We start from the raw sequence: 20,195 nt of genomic DNA on the forward strand, positions 1-20,195 counted from the left end.
TAGGTTGATGAGTTGTCGGTAACTGAGGAAACCCCAGGGATGACTCAATTCAAGAGCAGGGACTAGTGTTGCATACTCCAATCCCTGGCACTTGGCCGGTAATGCTGGAGGATTGGGGGTTCAAGATCATCTTCTGCTACTTGCTGAGTTTGAAGCCACCCTAAAAGAAAGGAAGAAAGAAAGAAAGAAAGAAAGAAAGAAAGAAAGGAAGGAAGAAAGAAAGGAAGAAAGAAAGAAAGAAAAGAAGAAAAGCCCAATTGTGGTCATACACTTTTAATCCTAACCCCTTTGATGGGGTAGGAGGAGCTAAGACAGACTGATCTCTATGAATTCAAGACTGACCTGGAAAAAAAAAGTGGTAAAAAAAAAAAAAAAGACTAGCCTGGTCTACATAGCTCTAGACTTGCCCCACCCCACTCCCCCATTCAAAACCAAAAAATGTCAAGTGACTCCGGAACATTCTTAATCTAAGTTTCCTCGTTCTTCCATCACTGCCTCCCACGATTTGTCTGCAGCCTGATACATAACAGAGTAGTTTTGTCTGCTTTAAAACTCTATGAAGGGGTTGGAGAGATGGCTCAGCAGTTAAGAGCACTCGCTGCTCTTGCAAGAACGGGAGTCCAGTTCCCAGCTCCCACATCAGACAGCTCACAACCACATGTAACTCCAGCTCCAGGTGATAGAACACCCTAGCCTCTAAAGCTCCTCAGCTCGCAAACACTTACAGACACAGATACCTGCACATAACTAAAATAAAAACACATCTTAAAAAGTACTCTGTGCGGGGCTGGAGAGATGGCTCAGAGGTTAAGAGCACTGGCTGCTCTTCCAGAGGTCCTGAGTTCAATTCCCAGCACCCACATGGTGGCTCACAACCATCTGTAATAAGACGTGATGTTCTCTTCTGTACTGCAGGATACATGCAGGATGAACCCAGTGTACATAATAAATAAAAGTCTTTTAAAAAAGTACTCTGTGTACATGGCCTCATGGATTGTGTCAAGTCTCTTTTGTTCCTCTTTTCATGTTATTTTACGCTTCCTCCCTTTTTGTTGCTGTATTATCTTTCCTTATGTGCTAGCGTATAATTTGTTAATCAATTTTCTTACAATGGACAGTTGAGTTGCCTTTTAAAAAATGTTTATTATTTATTATGTATACAATATTCTGTCTACGTGTATGCCTGCAGGCCAGAAGAGGGCACCAGACCTTATTACAGATGGTTGTGAGCCACCATGTGGTTGCTGGGAATTGAACTCAGGACCTTTGGAAGAGCAGGCAATGCTCTTAATCTCTGAACCATCTCTCCAGCCCCTTGAGTTGCTTTCTTGATTCTGTTAGCCGGGTGGTAGTGTGCATGCCTTTAATCCCAGCACTTGGGAGGCAGAGGCAGGCAGATCTCTGTGAGTTTGAGGCCAGCCTGGTCTACAAGAGCTAGTTCCAGGACAGGCTCCAAAGCTACAGAAAAACCCTGTCTCGAAATAAACAAACAACAAACAAACAAACAAACAAACAAAACCACAGTAGATTTCAGGGCTGGAAGAATGGCTCAGTGGTCCTCCTGAGCACCTAAGTTCAATTCCCAGTACCCACATGATGGCCCCAAACTGGCTATATTAACTCTAGTTCTAGTTCTAGGAACCCAGTGCTCTCTACTGGCCTCTGAGGGACCAAGCATGCACAGAATAGTCGTATATACATGCAGGAGGAACTGATATGTTTTGCCAGGAGAGGACTGTTTTGTTCTTAGAGAAACTCCTGTAGCTTAGGCTGTCCTTGAACTTGCAATGTAACAGAGAAGGATGACCTTGAATGCCTTTTCACCTTCCAAGTGCTGGGATTCCACCACTCCCCCAAATGCATTTGTTCTTACCATGCCCGGATGGAACCTATAGCCCGCACATTCCAGTGGGTACTCTCTTGCTGAGCCCTGCTGGGACTACTCAAACATTCCACTCTTGGTGAACACAAAACCTTCAGTTCTGTAGGGCAGTTTCCAGGAGTAGAATAAATGGGTCATAGGAGAATGATTCTGCCAACCTAGTACTTTAAGTGGGTTCACTGAAGCGGCACTTTCGGGAGAGTATGTTTGATCCTTTCATTTTCATTGAAAGTGTCCGCAGCAGGTGTCTTTGTACGTAGCCCAGAAGGCCTACTTTAGTTTTCCCATCAAATGAATTGCCTTGGTTTGGTACTCCCTCTCTTCCCGGCTCTTTGCCTTCCTATGTCTCCTGCTATGTCTCCCACCATGTCTCAAGCAGTGCAGTCCTTCAATGATACAGAGCCCTCCCCTTCTCTTCATTTCCCCTAGCACCTGCTTAGCCCCCGGTGTGAAAGTGTCTCTAGGCCCCGAGGATGCAGAAAAGCCCCCAAGAGAGGGACGGGAAAGGGCTTTGGGGTGAACACTCAGCCTTCCAGGCCCTCTAGATGACCACCCCTAAGACCATTGATGACCACAAAGGAAGAGCCTTCTGAGTCAAAGAGCAGAAACCCACAAGGGGAAAAGCTTGATAGCATCGGAGTAGATATCTTTCCACAAGGCACCACGGGACCAGTATTAACTGGCCACAGGGGAAAGGTGTTTGCGATGTTTAAAGCCGGTCAGGAAGTGTCTCAAAGGAAACGAGAACAGCTGTAGGTCAAGACAGCAGGATGGCAACTCCAGCAGAAAATCGGGCACTCAGTTGCTAGTTGGGCGGTGGTGGCACACGCCTTTGATTCCAGCACTTGGGAGGCAGAGGCAGGTGGATCTCTGTGAGTTCAAGGCCAGTCTGGCCTACAGAGCTTGTTCCAGGACAGCCAGGACTGTTACACAGAGAAACCCTGTCTTGAAAAACCTAAATAAATGAATAAATAAGAGTGCTTGCTGCCCAAGCATGAGGTCCTCAATTTGGATCCCCAGCACCCATAGAAAAAGCTGGGTTAGTGGTTCAAACACTTTCACCGTGGTTAAGAGCCCCTGCCGCTCTTGCAGAGGACCAGAGTTCAATTCTCCACCGCACCCATGTCAGGGCCTTCACAGTGGCCTGTAATTCCAGCTCCAGGGAAGGGGGTGCAACATCCTCTTTTTTGGCTTCCAAGGGCACCCACACAGATCACACACACACACACACACACACACACACACACACACACACTTTTTTTTTAAAAGCTGAGTGTGGTGGCTGGGGAGATATCGCAATGGTTATAATTTTATTTTTTTTTTTGAGGATAACAAGCTTGCACTAGATTGGATCCCCAGAACCCACATAAATGTTGGGTGGATGTGGAAGCTTTCTTGTCATTCTAGAGCTCAGAAGGCAGAGATGCGAGTCTCCAGCAAGCCTGTCATCTCACCACTTGGGAGACTGAGGCAGGAGCATCAGGTATTTGAGGCTAGCTCAGGCTACTTAGTGACCCTGGGGCTCGCGGGCCATCTAACCTATCCTCACAGTGAGCTCCAGGCCAGCTGAAGAACAGCACCTAAGGTGGTCTCTGTCCTCCATATACACATATGCTCCTCTGCAACAACATGCACCCGCATGACCCTCACCCCTTACCATACAAATGAGAAGTTAGAAGACGGCAAGAGGAGGTTGGGAGATGGAGGCTGAAATCTTTGCATGGTGACAGCAGGCAGCCACTCCCTTGGCTGCTTAGAGGAATTGTGTATATGGGTGTGTCGTCTAGCAGTTAGGTTCTGGGGGGTGTATACCAAAATGGTGCCAGCTCCGTAAAGGGAGGTCTCATCACTTTCCCCATTCTTGAGAGAATATACCTGATGTTAGCAACTTAGTAAGGAAGGGTTTGTTCTGGTTCTACTGCGAAGGTCTGGACCGCCATGGCTGCGGGAGCAGGAGGCAGCTGGGGGTTTGTTTCAGTTCTACTGTGAAGGTCTGGACCACCATGGCTGCGGGAGCAAGAGGCAGCTGGGGGTTTGCTCCGGTTCTACTGCAAAGGTCCAGACCGCCATGGCTGCGGGAGCAGGAGGCAGCTGGGGGTTTGTTTCAGTTCTACTGTGAAGGTCTGGACCACCATGGCTGCGGGAGCAAGAGGCAGCTGGGGGTTTGCTCCGGTTCTACTGCAAAGGTCCAGACCGCCATGGCTGCGGGAGCAGGAGGCAGCTGGGGGTTTGCTCCGGTTCTACCGCAAAGGTCCAGACCGCATGGCTGCGGGAGCAGGAGGCAGCTGGGGGTTTGCTCCGGTTCTACCGCAAAGGTCCAGACCGCATGGCTGCGGGAGCAGGAGGCAGCTGGGGGTTTGCTCCGGTTCTACCGCAAAGGTCCAGACCGCATGGCTGCGGGAGCAGGAGGCAGCTGTTCATGCTGCATCCGAAAGCAAGACACGGAGAGAAACTGCTGCAGTCAGCTCGCTCTCTGCACTTGGAGACCCAGCCAGAGGTCACATCGAATCTGTCCTGGTCAGTTAAACCATCTGGAAATGCCATCCCAGACACTTCCGAGGCTTGGTCTTCCTAAGTGTTCCCAAATCCGGTCAAATTGACAATCTGGACTTCCCACATCAGGTGACACGTGCAAGGATTGTAACAGGAGCCAGAGGCAGCTTGGGTGTCCACCCCCAGGGACCTGCCACCAAGAAGTCCCTCAAAGCCACCATGGCCATACACCAGGTGTCCAAAGAGCAATACGGAAAAGTCTTAAAATATGTAGTGCTGACTACGGAGCTAAGGAACACTATTAATATCTTATGACATAATTCATAATAACAGTATAATTCCACATTCTGCACAGAGCATCTAAGAAAAATATTTACCATGCAACTATATAGCATGTGAAGTATAAAGCAAAATTATATTGTACCATATATTAAACATAATAGCTATGTTATATACATGATATATATAAAGAATGCATATAACTATATAATTTACTGAATTATATAATTCAATAATAAAATATAACTGGTTAATCTCAACACTCAGGAGGTAGAGGCAGATAGATCTCCATGAGTTCAAGTTCAGTCTGGTCTACATAGCAAGTTTGAGACCATTCAGGGCTACACAGTGAGACCTTATCTAAAAAAGAAAAAGATGCAGTTTAATCCAAGTGTTTTAGCACCCGTGTTTAATAAGCAAGACCTACACTGAAAAGCACTTTATTATAGTTTTGTTGAACTGTAGAACACTGGTTTTAATTGTGCATGTGTATGATTTGTATGTGTGTGTGTTCAGGCATGTTATTGTAGGTGTGGATGCTGTCGCGTGTGTATGGAGGTCAGAGGACCACCTCAGCATCTGTCCTAATTTTCTGCCTTGTTTGCAATGGGAGTCTCTTCATTTTTCACCTCTGAACACAGGCTTGCAGGCCAGCAAACCCTGGAGATTTTTAGTCTCCATCTCCCCTCCCATGGTCCACCACCCTTCCCATGGTCCACCTCCCCTCCCAGAGTCCTCCTCCCCTCCCATGGTCCACCTCCCCTCCCATGGTCCACCTCCCCTCCCATGGTCCACCTCCCCTCCCATGGTCCAAGCAATGGGGTTATAGTTGCTTGCTGAAGCTCCCTGATTTTATTTAGGTCTGGGGATTTGAAAGCAGGTCCTTAGGAGCTGGAGAGATGACTCAGTGGTTAAGAGCACTGACTGCTTTTCTAGAGAACCTGGTTTCATTTACCAGGACATACATATTGATTTACAACTAGCTGACTCCAGTCCCAGGGGACCCGAAGCCCTCTTCTGGCCTCAAACAAGCAAATAAATAAATAATAAATAAATAGATAGAAATCAGCTCTCATGCAAACTCAGCAATCATACCATCTCCAAAATATTGTTTTGTCTAAATATGCTAGAGTTGAGGGTTCTATTATTCAATTATATATTCTCAGCCATTGATTTTCTTTTTTTTTTTTTTTTGAGACAGGATCTGGCTGGATTAGAACTCACTAAGTAGAGCAGGCTGACCTTGAACTCACAGAGATTCACTTGCCTCTGTGTCCCTAATGCTGGGACAGACAGGCATGGGCCTAAGCCCTTTTAAAATGGTGGATATATACCCATTTTATTTGTTTGAAATAGGGTTTCAGGTAGCCCAGCCTGGCCTCTAATTTGCTACATAGCTGGGGATGAGCTTGAAGTCTCGATTTTCCTGCCTACACTCCAAGTGCTGGGACCACAGGCATCCACCACCAGGTCTGGTTTATATGTACAGTGCTGGGGACCGAACCCAAGGCTTTCCACATACAAGGCTCCACTAATCTAACCCCACCTCTGCCTTAATTTATCTTTCAGATTTATTAAACGTTGTGCATATGGACTTTGAGCCCAGTGCCAGAGGAGGTCCGAAGTGAGCATCAGATCCTCTAGAACTGGAGTTATGAATGGTTGTGAGTCACCATGTGGGCGCTGGGAATCAAACTCAGATCCTCTACAAAGGCAGCAGGTGCTCTTAATCCCTGAGCCATCTCTCTAGTCCCTAAAAACAATTTAAATTACACTAAAAAATGTATTTTGTGTGAGCGTGTGTGTGTGTGTGTGTGTGTGTGTGTGGAGGTTGTCCATGCTATGGCCTGCAAATGGAGGTCAGAGGTCAACTGACAGGAATCTTTCTTTCATTCCCTGGAGTCAAATTCAGATCATCATCAATGTGCTCTTATTTATTGTATTTATTTTTTGAGACAGATGATTGAATATAGCTTTGTCTGGCCTGGAACTGGATACATAGACCAAACTGGCCTCAGACTCACCAAGATCAACCTGTCTCTGCCTCTTGAGCGCTGACGTTTAAGGCATGCACCACCACTCCTGGCTCTTACTTTTTATTTTTGAGACAGAGTTTCATGTAACCAGGACTGGCCTTGAACTTCTACTTTACCTCCTAAATTGGGGGTTACAGGCATGTGCCACCACGTAGCTAAATTAGAAAATCATATGGAAATACGGAGACGTCAAAGCATAGCTAGGAACCCTACATTTAGGTGCAGATCCCCAGTTCAGCCTCTGCGAAGTTGCCTGACTCCCGTTCCCAAACGCTTCTCTCCCGACGTGGAACTTGAGAATGGTGGAAGTGCGACCCCCAAAGGTTGCTATGAGGACTACAGGACATTTAGGGGGTATCTGTAGCGGCCACGTGCTTTTAGTTTCTGCTGTGAAGGATGCCAACAATAGCCGGGTTGTGAGACGGGAGTGGTAATAAAAAGATCTTAGCTCACGCCTAAAATGCAACAGGTGGGTAAGAGACACTAGCTAGGACTGTTCAAAAGGCGGTTTTTAGCCCCGGGGGTGGTGATGCATTTCTGTAAACTCAGCGCTAGGGAATCAGAGGCCCGGAGATGTCTGTGAGATGTCTGAGACCAGCCTGGTGGAGAGACAGACAGACACACACTCACTCCCTCCCCCACGCTGTTTTGAGACAGGGACTCTATCGTGCAGACCAGGCTGGCCTCTTAACTTGCTATATAGCTAAGGATGACTTAGAGCTACCGTGCCTCTTGTCTCTAACAGTCTGAGAGCCAGGATTACAAATGTGTGCCGTCACACTCAGTTCATGTGCCGGAACCCGGGGTTTTGTGCAAGCAAGACAACCACTCTACGAACTAAGACACACCAGGAGCCCTGTTGTTGTTCCTGTTTTGAGACATGGTCTTATTATGCAGCCACAGCTCCGAATTTGCAATCCTTCTGCCTCAACCTGTTCAGTGTTTGGATGACAAGGCTATGACACTATGGCTAGCTCTAAGTGTGTGTGTGTGTTTTAAGGTAGGAGATGTATGCATCCGGGCACAACTCTGATTATGCAGCAAGAGTTTACTTAGTTTGCTTAGTTTACTCGTTAAGAAATAACGGAACTAGGCTAAGAATATAGTCCAATGGCAGAATGCTTTACCTAGCATGCGCGCTCCCCAGGGTTTGAACCACAGCCCTACATAAATCAAATGTTCCCAGAAGTTCAAGGCCATCCTTGACTACAAATGAAGTTTAAGGCTAGCCTGAGGTATATGAGACCGCCAGAGAGAGGGACGGATGGAAGGAGGGAGGGAGGGAGAAGAAAAAAGAGAGAAATAAGTACATAAACAGATGCATAAATGACAGAATTATGGCATTTCATGGTGACCGTGGCCATTCAGCTACTTTCTAGACACCCTTACCGCGGAAGCAAACACCTTCCTCCAGAGTTTGTGCTGTGGGCGGGGTTCTGGACAGGGGCGTGGCCTTCCAATCCTGGCCCAATGGGTGTCGGTGGGGCGGGGACCTCTTTGCTTCTAGGTCCCTCACCGGTTCGCTTCCTGCAGTTCCATCTACCTCGCGGGTGCCTCTGGCGTCCCTAGAGGTCTCCGACCCCAGCCCTTCCTCAGCCCACCTTCCCAACCTACAGCCCCCTCTCGCCATTCTCAGATCCTAGCCCGGGACAACGGGGGATTGCCATCATGGGTGATGGAGGAGGAGAAGGCGAGGACGAAGTTCAGTTTTTGAGGACGGTGCGTATGGTCTGGGTTAGGAGGCTTTGTGGGGATTTCTCGCTGATCTCGTAGCGTTTCTCCGTCTCGTCCTGCTTGCCGGTAGTCTCTGAAATTCGAGGTCACTTTGGGTGACTGTCACTTCGTCTTTCTGTCTCTTCCCATCACTTTTTTGACTATGGAGAATTAGCAGGATTTGGGAGGATCAAATGGGGAGGGGGAGTTCCTTAGTGTTCCTCTGCTGACATGAAAGATTTGGGGTCACTGAGGGAGTACCCCCTCCTGCCATCCTGGAAGCAGGCATTTGAGGGAGGTGATTCTAATTCTTGGGCTTAATTTAGCTGTCCTCCACCCCCACCCCTAGCCCTTATTCCCTTCTTGCTCCAGGCTCTGACCTATTTAAATTCTTGGAAAGGGGGCTGGGGTGGGCTGGATGACACTGTACTTTTTAACTCCTAGCCTTTGGTACTCTCCTCGAGGGGGTCTCTTGGATCGTGACTGTTCTTTCCTCCTTGGTTTTGGTGAGGAGGATTGACTATGTCTGCTAGTGGCCTCTGAGGGTATCTGGGTGATGTCCCTTCCTTCTCCTCGGTATGTCTTGGGTCTATCTCTGTCTTTTGTCCCTTGGCTTCAGCCCTCTGAGTTTTGCTGTCCCTCTGGTCTTGTCTCCCTGAATCTCTGATCCTCAGCTGGGGGCAGGGATAGGACTTGGGACAACAGGTGTCTCTCCCAGAATAGCCCTCTTTTCTGGGCTCTGAGCAGGGGACAGGGAGGGGACAAAAGGGGGAGGGGCTGCCTCTTTCTTAGTCCTCCCTACCACATCCTCCCAGAGGCTGAGATGGGGGTTGGTTTATGGACATGAGAGAATTTCTCTCTTTCAGGCCAGGTCTGCTGACCCCGCACTGTCTCCTCTCCCCCAGACCCTAGGTCCAAATGCTGTCGCAGCATTCCTGACCCAGAATAGGATCCTGGCAGGCTGGGTCCAGTTTCTTGGGAGGGCGGGACAAACAGCTGGGACTGGTAGTGAAGGATGGGGACAGCTGGATATGAAGCACTGGAGGAGGGCCTCTCCCCAGCCCCAGCCCCTTAGCCCACATCATGGGTTTGGCCTTCCACAGCCTAATAAGCCCATGGCTGTGGCTACCAGCTCTGAGCAGTCACTCTGCACCAGGCCCAGTGCCCAGGGCCTCAGCCTCCTGAGGTGTCTAATTATATTCTCATTGCCCTATCTTCTGAGGTAGGGCCCTATCTTTATCTCCCTAGGAGATCTGAGAGAAACCAAGCCCCAGGTGGTGAACTTGCCCAAGGTCAAGGACAGGAAGTGGTACCACCAAGTGCCCTGTGAGGCCAAGGACAGGAAGTGGTACCACCGAGTGCCCTGCGAGGCCAAGTCTTGCTTTCAACAGAGGGAATCTAGTCCAAGGCTTGCTGAGGTAGACAGTCAGGCCAGGTTCATCCAGGCTGAGTCGGTTTTCCTCAGTGTTACTAAGGTTGTGTGGTACCTTCTTCAAAAAAATATTTTTTTTATGAATCATAACCCACCTGTAAGAAAGAATCTGTATTGCAACCCAGGGTGTGGACTACATATTCATAGGTATTATTAAACAAAAAGAAAAAGTCCAACTTTAAAGCATGGTGTGGTGGTTTGCACCTGTGATTCCAGCGTTTAGCAAGCTGAGGCAGGAGGACTGAAAGTTCAAGGCCACCCTGGGTGACATAGTAAGTTCAAGACCCATCTGCTTGATGGCGTAATTAACAAGCAACAAATTTCACAGGTTCAAAACAGTTAACAAACCTCAGTACTTTTCCTGGGTGTGTGTGTGTGTGTGTGTGTGTGTGTGTGTGTGCACGCACACACACACACACACACATAGTGTTAGAGAGAGTTTCATGTATGGAAAACTGGCTTTAAACTTGGTACATAGCCGAGAACAACCTTGAACTCCTGATCCTCCCGTCTCCACCCCCCAAGTGCTGGGCTTCCAGGCGAGTGCACCACGTCTGGCTTCAGTGGGTTTTGACATATTATGTAAACTAAGTAACCACCTTTGAAATCAAGGCAAAGAACACTTGCTACACCCCAGAAAAATCCTCCTGCCCTTCGCAGCAATCACCCTGTCCTTTGGTCGTCACAGAGACTCCACCAGTCACCGCTGGGGTTTCATACACAGTATGTGTTCATTTCTCTTTGACCGCTTAGGGTATTTTTGACATGTAGCACGTGTTCCTTTTGTGGGGAGCTTATTGGTATCCTGTTGGATGACTGTATTGCAGTTTGCTTATATCTTCACTTGCCTGGTGCACACTGAGGTCATCATGTCTGCAATACTTTGTTACTACAGACAATCCCAGTAAACATTCACGCTCACCTTGTGTAGCCCTGGCTAGCCTAGAACTCCCTATGTAGGCAGTTTGGCTTCAAATTCACTGATATCTACATGCCTCTGTTTCCCTAGTACTGGGATTAAAGGCATGGTCACACACCTTTTTTTGAAGGAAGTAGTTTGAAACAGGATTTCATGTGTAGCTCTGGCTGTCCTGAAACTCACTCTGTAGGCTAGGCTGGCCTTGGATTCAGAGATCCACCTGCCTCTGTCTCCAGAGTGCTGACAGGCACAACCGCACCTGTCTTGACACACCTGTTTTTTAATAACAACTTTCATAACATTTTGTCGCCCTGATGTCAGACTAGGCATGCTGGTTTCTTGTTCTTGTTCTATTTCCTTTGATTATTAAGGGTCCTGACCATAACCATACAGATCATTTCCCTCATTTTGAATATTATGACCTCAAGCTCTGCCCACACTGGTATCTCTCAGAACCTGGTCAAGTCAGAACCTCCAGAGGGCAGGGACCAGGTAAAAGGTGCGGAACCTCCGCAGACTCCACAGTCACTGATTCAGTGATGGGAGTGGTGGTAGTGGGGCCCTGGGGTACAGGGAAGCTGATTTTTGATTTGTTTGTTTGAGGCTGGGTCTAATATAGCCCATGCTGCTGTTGACCTTGAATCCCATATCCTCCTGCCTCCACCTCTAAAATATTTGGAGTCATTAATAGGTATTAATAGGCACCCAGCCTGGCTATGGAAATTGCACTATTGTATTCTATTCTTCTCTGCCCATCATCTACCAATTATCTATTCATTCAGTCATTTATCTATCTATCTATCTACCTATCATCTATGTATCTATCGTCTATATATCTATTGTCTATGTATCTATCATCTATGTATCTATTGTTTATTTATCTATTGTCTGTGTATCTATCATCTATGTATCTATTGTCTATGTATCTATCATCTATGTATCTATCGTCTATATATCTATCATTTCTATACTTATCATCTATGTATCTATCATCTATGTATCTATCATCTATGTATCTATCATCTATGTATCTATCGTCTAAGTATCTATCATCTATGTATCTATCATCTATGTATCTATCATCTATGTATCTATCATCTATATATCTATTATCTACATATCTATTGTCTATGTATCTATCATCTATGTATCTATCGTCTATGTATCTATCTATATATCTATCGTCTATGTATCTATCATTTATGTATCTATCATCTATGTATCTATTATCTACATATCTATTGTCTATATATCTATCATCTATTCATCTATCGTCTATTATCTATCTACCTTTCTTTTTCCTTCCTTCCTCCCTGTCTCTCTCCCTCCCCCCTCCCCCGATCTTTCTCTTTATTTCATCAAGATATGGCCTTGCTATATTGTTCAGGCTGGTCTGGAGCCCCTGGAGTCACATGATCCTCTGTCTCAGCTTCTGGAGTAGATGGGACTACAGGTGCATTATTTCAACCAGTTTTGGGAGCAGCGTTTGGAGCCAGAGAGAGTGCAAGTCTGTACCGTGGGATTAGGTTTGCCATGATGACTAGATTCCCGGTTCTGATTTACATCCTGGTTTTGCCATTCACTTGCTCTCTCTGCTTGGGAAAGTGATTTTATTTTATTTTTTTTCCTGACTGAGCTCAATTTCCTCATCTGGAAATGTGGAGAGAGAGAGAGAGAGAGAGAGAGAGAGAGAGAGAGAGAGAGAGAAGCAAAAACACCGAATAAGGATTCAAAGCGCCCATACAAGTCTCTCTCTGGCCTCGTAACCTCCCTTATTCTTGCTGGTTCCACCGTCCCATTTCACTTGTCACTCCTGGACACCCCCTGTACCCCTGTTCACAGGCATTTGCACAGGCTGCCTCTCTGGAACATTCCCTACAGAGGACCAGTCCTGCTTCTATTTGGTCAAGGCCCAAAGGTCAAAGGTCATCTTCTTGGAGAAGCTACATGCCACTCCATCCCCTTGCTGAGGTTTCCTTACCCCACTGTCACTCTGTTATATCAGTCTGGCTTATTTTTTTCCCCAGAACACCTACCACTGACAGTAAGCTTATGTATTTACTCCTCTGGTTACAGATGGTCTGCACATGAGGAGATCAGCCCCCTGGGGGCAGGGTTTCTCTGATTTATCTGTTGCTGTGCATTCAGTGCCTAAAACAGTGCCTGGCAGGTAGTAGATACTCAATAAGTGTCTGTTAAATGAGTTGAAGGCAGAAACATAGGACAACCAGTAAACACTTGCTAAATAATGCTCAGGTTATATAATTACTATGGATACAAAGATGCCCAGTGTGTACCAGGATGTCAGCAAAACCAGGACAGAGCAATTATCATTAGGCCACGCTTCTGTCTCCTCCTGGGCTGGGCAAATGGATTGAGAACTGCGTGTGTGGATTGACACTCAGGATTAGAACATGTTTATCCGACATGTTCGGGACTTTGGAGGTCATGTGATTTCCAGTAGGATATGTAACTTTCTTTTAAAACATTTCCTTACCTTTATTTTATGTGTATGGCTGTTCTGTCTGAGTGTGTGTCTGCATACTGCATTTAGTAGTGCCTTTGGAAGCGGGAGAAGGTAGCGGGTTCCCTGGGACAGGAATTACAGATGATGTAGGTGCTGGGAATTAAACCTGGGTCTCCTGGAAGAGCAGCCACCGCAGAGCCATTTCCCTCCAGCCTCATTTGTAACTTTCTTGAACTACTTTCCTCCGCTACAGAACTTGCTGGTCATAGTGGCACAGTCCTGAATCCCCAGCATGTGGGAAGTGCAGGCAGACCTGTCAAGAACTAAATGTCATCCTTGATTGAAAGGCCAATTTGAGGCTAGCCTGGACTACACGAGACTGTTGCAAAAACTAAACATCAAAAAAAAAAATATTTTCCACATTCCACTGTGTCTCTTTGCAAACCCTTCATTAGGAGGCCTCTAGAGGAGCTAGGGTTTGATTCTAATCCAATCTCCTTTTACCCCCTGTGAAGCCAGGCATGGAGGCACACACCGGTGATTCCAGCTACTCAAGGGACTGAGTCGGGAGTATCTCATGATCCTGGAACTGCAAGGCTAGCCTGGGCAACTTAGGAGACACTGTAGCAAGAGCAAAATGAATGAATGAGAGAACAAACAACCAACCATCCAAATAGAGAAATATACGGAGCCTGGCTGGTGCAGAGTGTATCTTTTCTGTAAGGGGAAAGAAACAGCTCCACAGCAGGCAGTGTCTTCGCTGGTCCGTCCCTTGTGGTTCCCGCCGGTAAACCTTGCCCCTCTGTTCTCCCAGGATGACGAGGTGGTCCTGCAGTGCAGCGCCACGGTGCTCAAGGAGCAGCTCAAGCTCTGTCTGGCGGCTGAGGGTTTCGGCAACCGCCTGTGTTTCCTGGAACCCACCAGCAACGCGCAGGTCTGTGTGCACCAGGCACGGGCCGGAGACGCAGGGTCTGGAGGGCAGGGTTTTGATAATTTATTTATTTTTATTTATGTGCATTGACGTTCTGCCTGTGTGTATGTCTGTGTAAGGGTGTCAGATCTTGGCGTTACAGACAGTTGTGAGCTGCTATGCAGGTGCTGGGAATGAGTCTTTAAGGCTCTGTAGCCGGAAAGGTGGGGGGGGGGGGGAAGCTGACAGGAGGGAGAGGGAGGGGCTAAGATAGGAAAGGGGCGTGGCCTGAGATGGGACGGAAGGAATCCGAGACTAGTGGAGAATCTTGAGAAGGGAGAATGTGTGAGGTGGGGCCTGAAGAGGCGGAGCCTGAGATGTGGGCGGAGTTTAAGAGGGGCAAACTCTGAGACAGTGGAGCTTATCGTGAAGAATAAAAGGCGAAAGAGAAAAAAAAAGAATAAAAGGCGATGCTTGAGGCGGGGAGATTTGAGATGGGGGCGGGCTCTGAAGAGGAAAGGCCAGGGTCTGAGGTGGGGGTGGAGCCTAATGTGGAACAGGGTCTGAGGCAGGTGGAGAGGGATTTGAAGAGTGAAAGGAGGCAGAGCCTAGTGTGGGAGCGGAGTCTTAGATGGGTGGTACTCTGTGAAAGGAACGCGGATTGGGAAGATTCCTAAGGGCCCAGAGAGCTGTGGTCCTGAGTCTCAGGAAGGAGGGCCAAGGGGAAAGGTAACCTAATCGGAGAGGACAAAGGCCAGAGATGGGAAGAGTGTGTGGCCTTAGATAGCAAGGATCAGTCAGAGGGCTCGAGGCATGGAGGGAAGCTAAAATTTGAAAGGCAGAAGGCCCAGCATCCAGGAGAAGTTTAGGAAGGGTTGTCAGGAGGGCGTGGAGGCCAAGAGGCCAGAGAAGCCTGAGGTCTCAGGGTGAGGTGTACTCAGGGTATGAGAGAGGAAGGGACCTGCAAGGAGGAGGGCCTGCGAACTGAGAGGAGTTGGCCTCTGGTGGTGGAGGAGGTCAACAGGCACCCTACGGGCAGGGAGTTCTGGAATCTGAGGGGACACTGTGTGTCTCTCTCCTGTGGTATGACTGGAAAGGCAGGGATGATGCCGGAAGGAGTGTTCTTTTAGGACTGGAGAGACTGGGGGTGATCTCAGGGAAGGCACAGCAGGAGCTTCCTGCCTGCGGGGGGGGGGGGCAGGGTCAGGGTGATGAGTTTCAGTCAGAGGGCATCGTGAGACCAGGGGGCACAGAACAGCCAAGTGACAGAGGCCATCTGGAAGTTTCTGTGGAGCTGGCTGAGTTGGAGGAATTTGAAGGAGGAGGCTGAAAGGTGTTTCCTGTGATGTGTCTGATGCCTCGCTGGCGCCCCTTGTGGGGGTCTAGAAGTGAGAATGTTCAGACGAAGGGGCAGACAAGGCATAGTGGGACTGGTGCACGGAAGTCTAATGGCCCCAGTGATGTCTGTTCACCCCCTCAGAATGTACCCCCTGATCTGGCCATTTGCTGCTTCATCCTGGAACAGTCCCTGTCAGTGCGCGCCCTGCAGGAGATGCTGGCCAATACTGTGGAGGCTGGTGTGGAGGTAAGGCTCTGCCCCCAAGGAGCAGGGGACAGGGACAAGGATGGGTGAGGGACCTGGGGGTCGTTCACCATGTGCTCTTCTTCCTCTCTCTGCCCTGCCCCCACAGGCCCTCAATTTGGATAAGTGGGTAGGTCTGGCCTTAGGTGTCATGTCTCTCCTCTCACTCCTGACCCCAGGCCTGCTGCTCAGGCCCACATCCTGAACACAGGGGCTGGAGGATTTTCCTCCACCCCAGATGTCAGGGGCTGTGGAGCCCAGAACAAGCCAGGCAGGAAGGAAGGAGGGAGCAAGAGGCTTCTGAGCCCCTGTTCCCTGGCCTGTTCCTTTCTCATCTTTTCTATCCTCCTCCCCATCCTGCCCCTCGCTGCATGGGACCTCTTCCTTCACCTCCCTCCATCCCAAGTGTGGGTCTGCCATAGGACCTTGTGTCCCCATGACATGGCTCCCTCAGAGCATGGGCATGGGAGAGCCATGATGGAGGCATGATGCCATCAAGGAATTGGATGCACCTCCTTCCCCGAAAGGGCCAAGTCTCCTCGTGCATGGGAGTGTGTGGCAGCAGGAGAGAGTCACTTTATCCCAATGGTTGACAGTCATGTGACAGGCAATAGCTAGGATTGTCCTGGTGCAAATAGGACAGCTCTTTTATGACAGGCTAGAGTAGTTGGGTACTGGGACTCTCTTGAGTGTCCTTAGTCACCTGGAAGATGAATTCATACTCTTTGGGTGGTGTCAGGACCTAGTTTATAAGAGAAACGAGGCAGGATGGCAGAGTGGGTTTTGTAGTTTTTGTTTTATAGAACCTCATGTATCCCAGGCTGGCCTCAAACTCTCTAAGTAGCTGAGGATGACTTTGAATACCCAATCCTCTTGCCTCTCTTTTCGAAGTGCTATGATCACAAGCTTCTGGGCCTTGGGGACTTGTAAAAACACACCATGTCTAGACTTCTCAGAGACAGTCCCTGCTTCTACAGATGGGAAAATGGATGCAGACCATTTGTTGGGGATTTGAACTGAGGTTTTCCTGCCTGGACATAGCATTTCATGGGGTTCATATATCTACCTGTGAATAAACCATATATTTTGGAAGCTGTGGAAATCTGGGAGTCTCTGCTTATTCTGTATCATCTCTTTCCCTGTAGTCATCCCAGGGCGGGGGACACAGGACACTCCTGTATGGCCATGCCATCCTGCTCCGGCACGCACACAGCCGTATGGTGAGTGCATTAACCATAGGTGCAGGCGAAGGAGAGGGTTCAGGCCTGCCAGGAGGCTGACCTCACTCTCCCACCCTAGTACCTGAGTTGCCTGACTACCTCCCGATCCATTACTGACAAGTTGGCCTTCGACGTGGGACTACAAGAAGATGCAACAGGTGCCGGGGGCTGCGGGCAGGGAGCATGATGGGTGTCGCAAACCAGGGAACTGAAAGTCTGCAGAGCTCTATAGGTGTGCATAAGTCTGCACTGGAGCTAGGGACAGGGGCCTGGGCACAGAGGGTTTGGACATATGGATGGACACATTCCAGACAGGAGACGAGGTAGGGAGTTGGTGGTGCAGTTAGGGATTTATAGACTCCAGAGTCAACTGTGAGTACCATGGGGAAGAGCATTGTGGGAAACCATTGTCCTGATGGTCAACCCACTCATAGGAGAGGCCTGTTGGTGGACGATGCACCCTGCCTCCAAGCAGAGGTCTGAAGGAGAGAAGGTTCGTGTTGGGGATGACCTCATCCTTGTCAGTGTCTCCTCTGAGCGATACTTGGTGAGTAATCCCATCTCCCTGATGGTCCTCCTGCTCCTGTAGGGATGCGTGGGATGTGCCCCACCTCTCAACGTTGGCTTCCCCAGTGGGTCTCTGGCTCTCACAACTCCTGACTTTCTGACATCCCCTATTTCTGATTTCCAGTCGCATCCCCACACCCCATTCCCTAACTTGCTCTCATTTGTCTGATCTGTGACCTCTGGCCTTCTACCTCCATTCTGTATGTTTCCTGGAGCCTCCCTTTGATTGTTTCCCACTGAGTCTCTACTCTTGTTCATTTCCCTGTCTCTGACCCCAGCATCTGTCGACCGCAAGCGGGGAACTCCAGGTTGACGCCTCCTTCATGCAGACTCTGTGGAACATGAACCCCATCTGCTCTGGCTGTGAAGAAGGTGAGGACCTCAGGCCTCTGAGATGAGGCCATCCAAAGAGATCCTCAATGGTGCTTCCTCAGACATGCTCAGACTGAGTCTTGGCATCTCACACTTCAGATCTCCCAGTTGTGGCTTCCACAGCATATTTCTTACTGACCCCAAAGCCAGAACCCCAAAGTTCAGGTCCCTAGGCCCCCAATTCACTACCACCCCCAAACTCAGATCCAGAAGCTTCCATACCAAGCTCAGTCCTCAAGGTGAGATTCCTACATGAAGAACTCACAGTTTATGGTGGTTCTCGGCCTTCCCAGTGCTGCGACCCTTTAATACAGATGCTCGTGCTGTGGTGACCACCAACCATAGAATTATTTTTGTTACTACTTTGTAACTGTAATTTTGCTCTGTTATGAATCGTAATGTAAGTATCTGATATGTGACCCCTGTGAAAAGGTTATTTTCAAGGGGTCATGAACCACAAAGGTTGAGACCCACCGGTGTAGATCAACCTGGGAGCTTAATCCTCAGACTTCAGTTTTGAGATATAAGCACAGACCAGATATAAGCCCTGGAATCTAAACCTCAGATCCTATGCCAGGACCCCTGCTCAGACCTCAGAGTTTAGGCTACCAGCTTTGGACTCTCAAAACAATTTTAACTGAAATGTGTGTGTGTAGGCATGCCCACATGTGTAAAGGTCAGAAGATAGCTTATTGGAGTCAGTCTTTGCTATTTAAGTCTTGAAGATTGAACTCAGGAGGCCTGTGTTGGTGTCTGGTGTCATTACCTGCTAAATTACCTTCCTAGCTCCACACACTCAGATTTTAATTTCACTCTCAAAACCCAAAATTCAAGCTCACAGCATTCACACAAACAAACAAACAGACAGACAGACAAACAAAACAGAAAACGGGGTCGGAGTGACACTGGCTATTCTTCCCAGATGACCTGGATTTGATTCCCAGCTCCCACATGGTGGCTCACAACCATCTGTAACTCCAGTTCCAGGGGCTCCAACACCATCTTCTGATCTCTCAGGACACTGGGCCCACCAGTGATGCAAGAAATTTCATGCAGGCAAAACACCAGTACACATAACAAACAACAAACAGACAAACAACAAAGCCCTAGGGCTGGGAGAGAGCTCAGCTGGTAAAGTAGGGCGTATGTCCCTACGTCCCGTCTCCATCCCCTTTGTTAAAGTCAGGTTCAGGGTCACACTATGTAATCCCAGTGCTGGGAGGACCAGAGGACCCATGGGGTTTCCTAGAGAGCCAGTTGAGCTGGGTCAGTGAGCTCCGGTTCCATGAGACTCCTGCCCTCCCCCCAATAAAGTGGAGAGTGACCGACAAAGACACCCAGTGCTGACTTCTGGCCTCCACACACATGCGCACACATGTGCATGAGCCCTTGTAGACAGAAGTGCACACACATAAACATGGACACATTTGCACACAGAACACCAACTAAACAAAGGAGGGGAATCCCCACAAAACCTTGCATGCAAACTCTCCCAAAACAAATGAAGAAAAATAAAACAAGCCTGAAAGCCTGACAACTTCAGTCTCAGATCCTATAGTAAGATGACAGAGAACAGCCCTAAGTTTTGACTCCAACTTCAGGGCCCTTTAACCAAAGAACCAAGCTGAGATTTAAACCACTGAGACCCAAGTCCTGAAACCCAGGCCCACCAACTTAAACAAAACAAAACAAAACAAAAAAACATCATCAACAACAAAACTCTTAAAAAAGATTTTCTTTTTATTTTATGTGTATGGGTGTCTTGCATACATTTGTGTCTGTGCACCTCGTGTGTGCCTGGTGCCTGCAGAGGCCAGAAGAGCGTGTTGGATCCCCTGAAACTGAGTTTGCACAGATACAGTTCTGAGCTGCTGTGTGGGCGCTCGGAACAGGATGCAGGTTTTCTGCAATGGCGGCTAGTGCCCTCAACTGTGGAGCCATCTCTCCAGCACCTTCGTTATCTTACTGCAAAGTTCAGCTCATTCCAGATTCATACTCCCAAGCTCAGGGTCTCAAACTCAGATCGTAACCCCAAACCCTGACCTCATATGTCAGCCCAAAATCCCCCAAACCAATACTCAGAATTGAGGTCCTTACTGCCAACTCTAGCCTCAGAGCCAAACATCGCACCTTCTAACCCTAACTTCTGCCTAGGAACGCGAAGCCCAAGAACAGGGAGCACTGGACCCCTTACCACACAATCTGACCTCAGTCTCAAAAGGCCAAATACAAACCCTTAAGTCATGACTCTAAGTCTCCTGACCTTACCCCAGCATATACAGATCCTTACGGGTTGGCCTCTGACCTCTGATCCCAAATCTCA

The 20,195-nt window shown here is 48.4% G+C and overlaps 1 protein-coding gene across 1 annotated transcript in view; it reads left to right on the plus strand.

Annotated features, from left to right (window-relative positions):
- The first annotated feature begins 8,221 nt into the window (after nt 1-8,221).
- Ryr1 (ryanodine receptor 1) overlaps nt 8,222-20,195 on the plus strand; it is a 121,311-nt gene continuing 109,337 nt past the window's right edge. Inside the window, exons 1-7 of the mRNA XM_087907114.1 lie at nt 8,222-8,409; nt 14,036-14,155; nt 15,612-15,716; nt 16,859-16,933; nt 17,013-17,091; nt 17,368-17,480; nt 17,779-17,872. Of these exons, the coding sequence (XP_087763240.1) occupies nt 8,359-8,409; nt 14,036-14,155; nt 15,612-15,716; nt 16,859-16,933; nt 17,013-17,091; nt 17,368-17,480; nt 17,779-17,872 (637 nt within the window). The 5' untranslated portion in view covers nt 8,222-8,358. The remainder of the gene's footprint in view (nt 8,410-14,035; nt 14,156-15,611; nt 15,717-16,858; nt 16,934-17,012; nt 17,092-17,367; nt 17,481-17,778; nt 17,873-20,195) is intronic.

This window comes from Myodes glareolus, chromosome 1 (assembly GCF_982192425.1).
Source record: "Myodes glareolus chromosome 1, mMyoGla1.1, whole genome shotgun sequence".
Classification (NCBI taxonomy): domain Eukaryota; kingdom Metazoa; phylum Chordata; class Mammalia; order Rodentia; family Cricetidae; genus Myodes; species Myodes glareolus.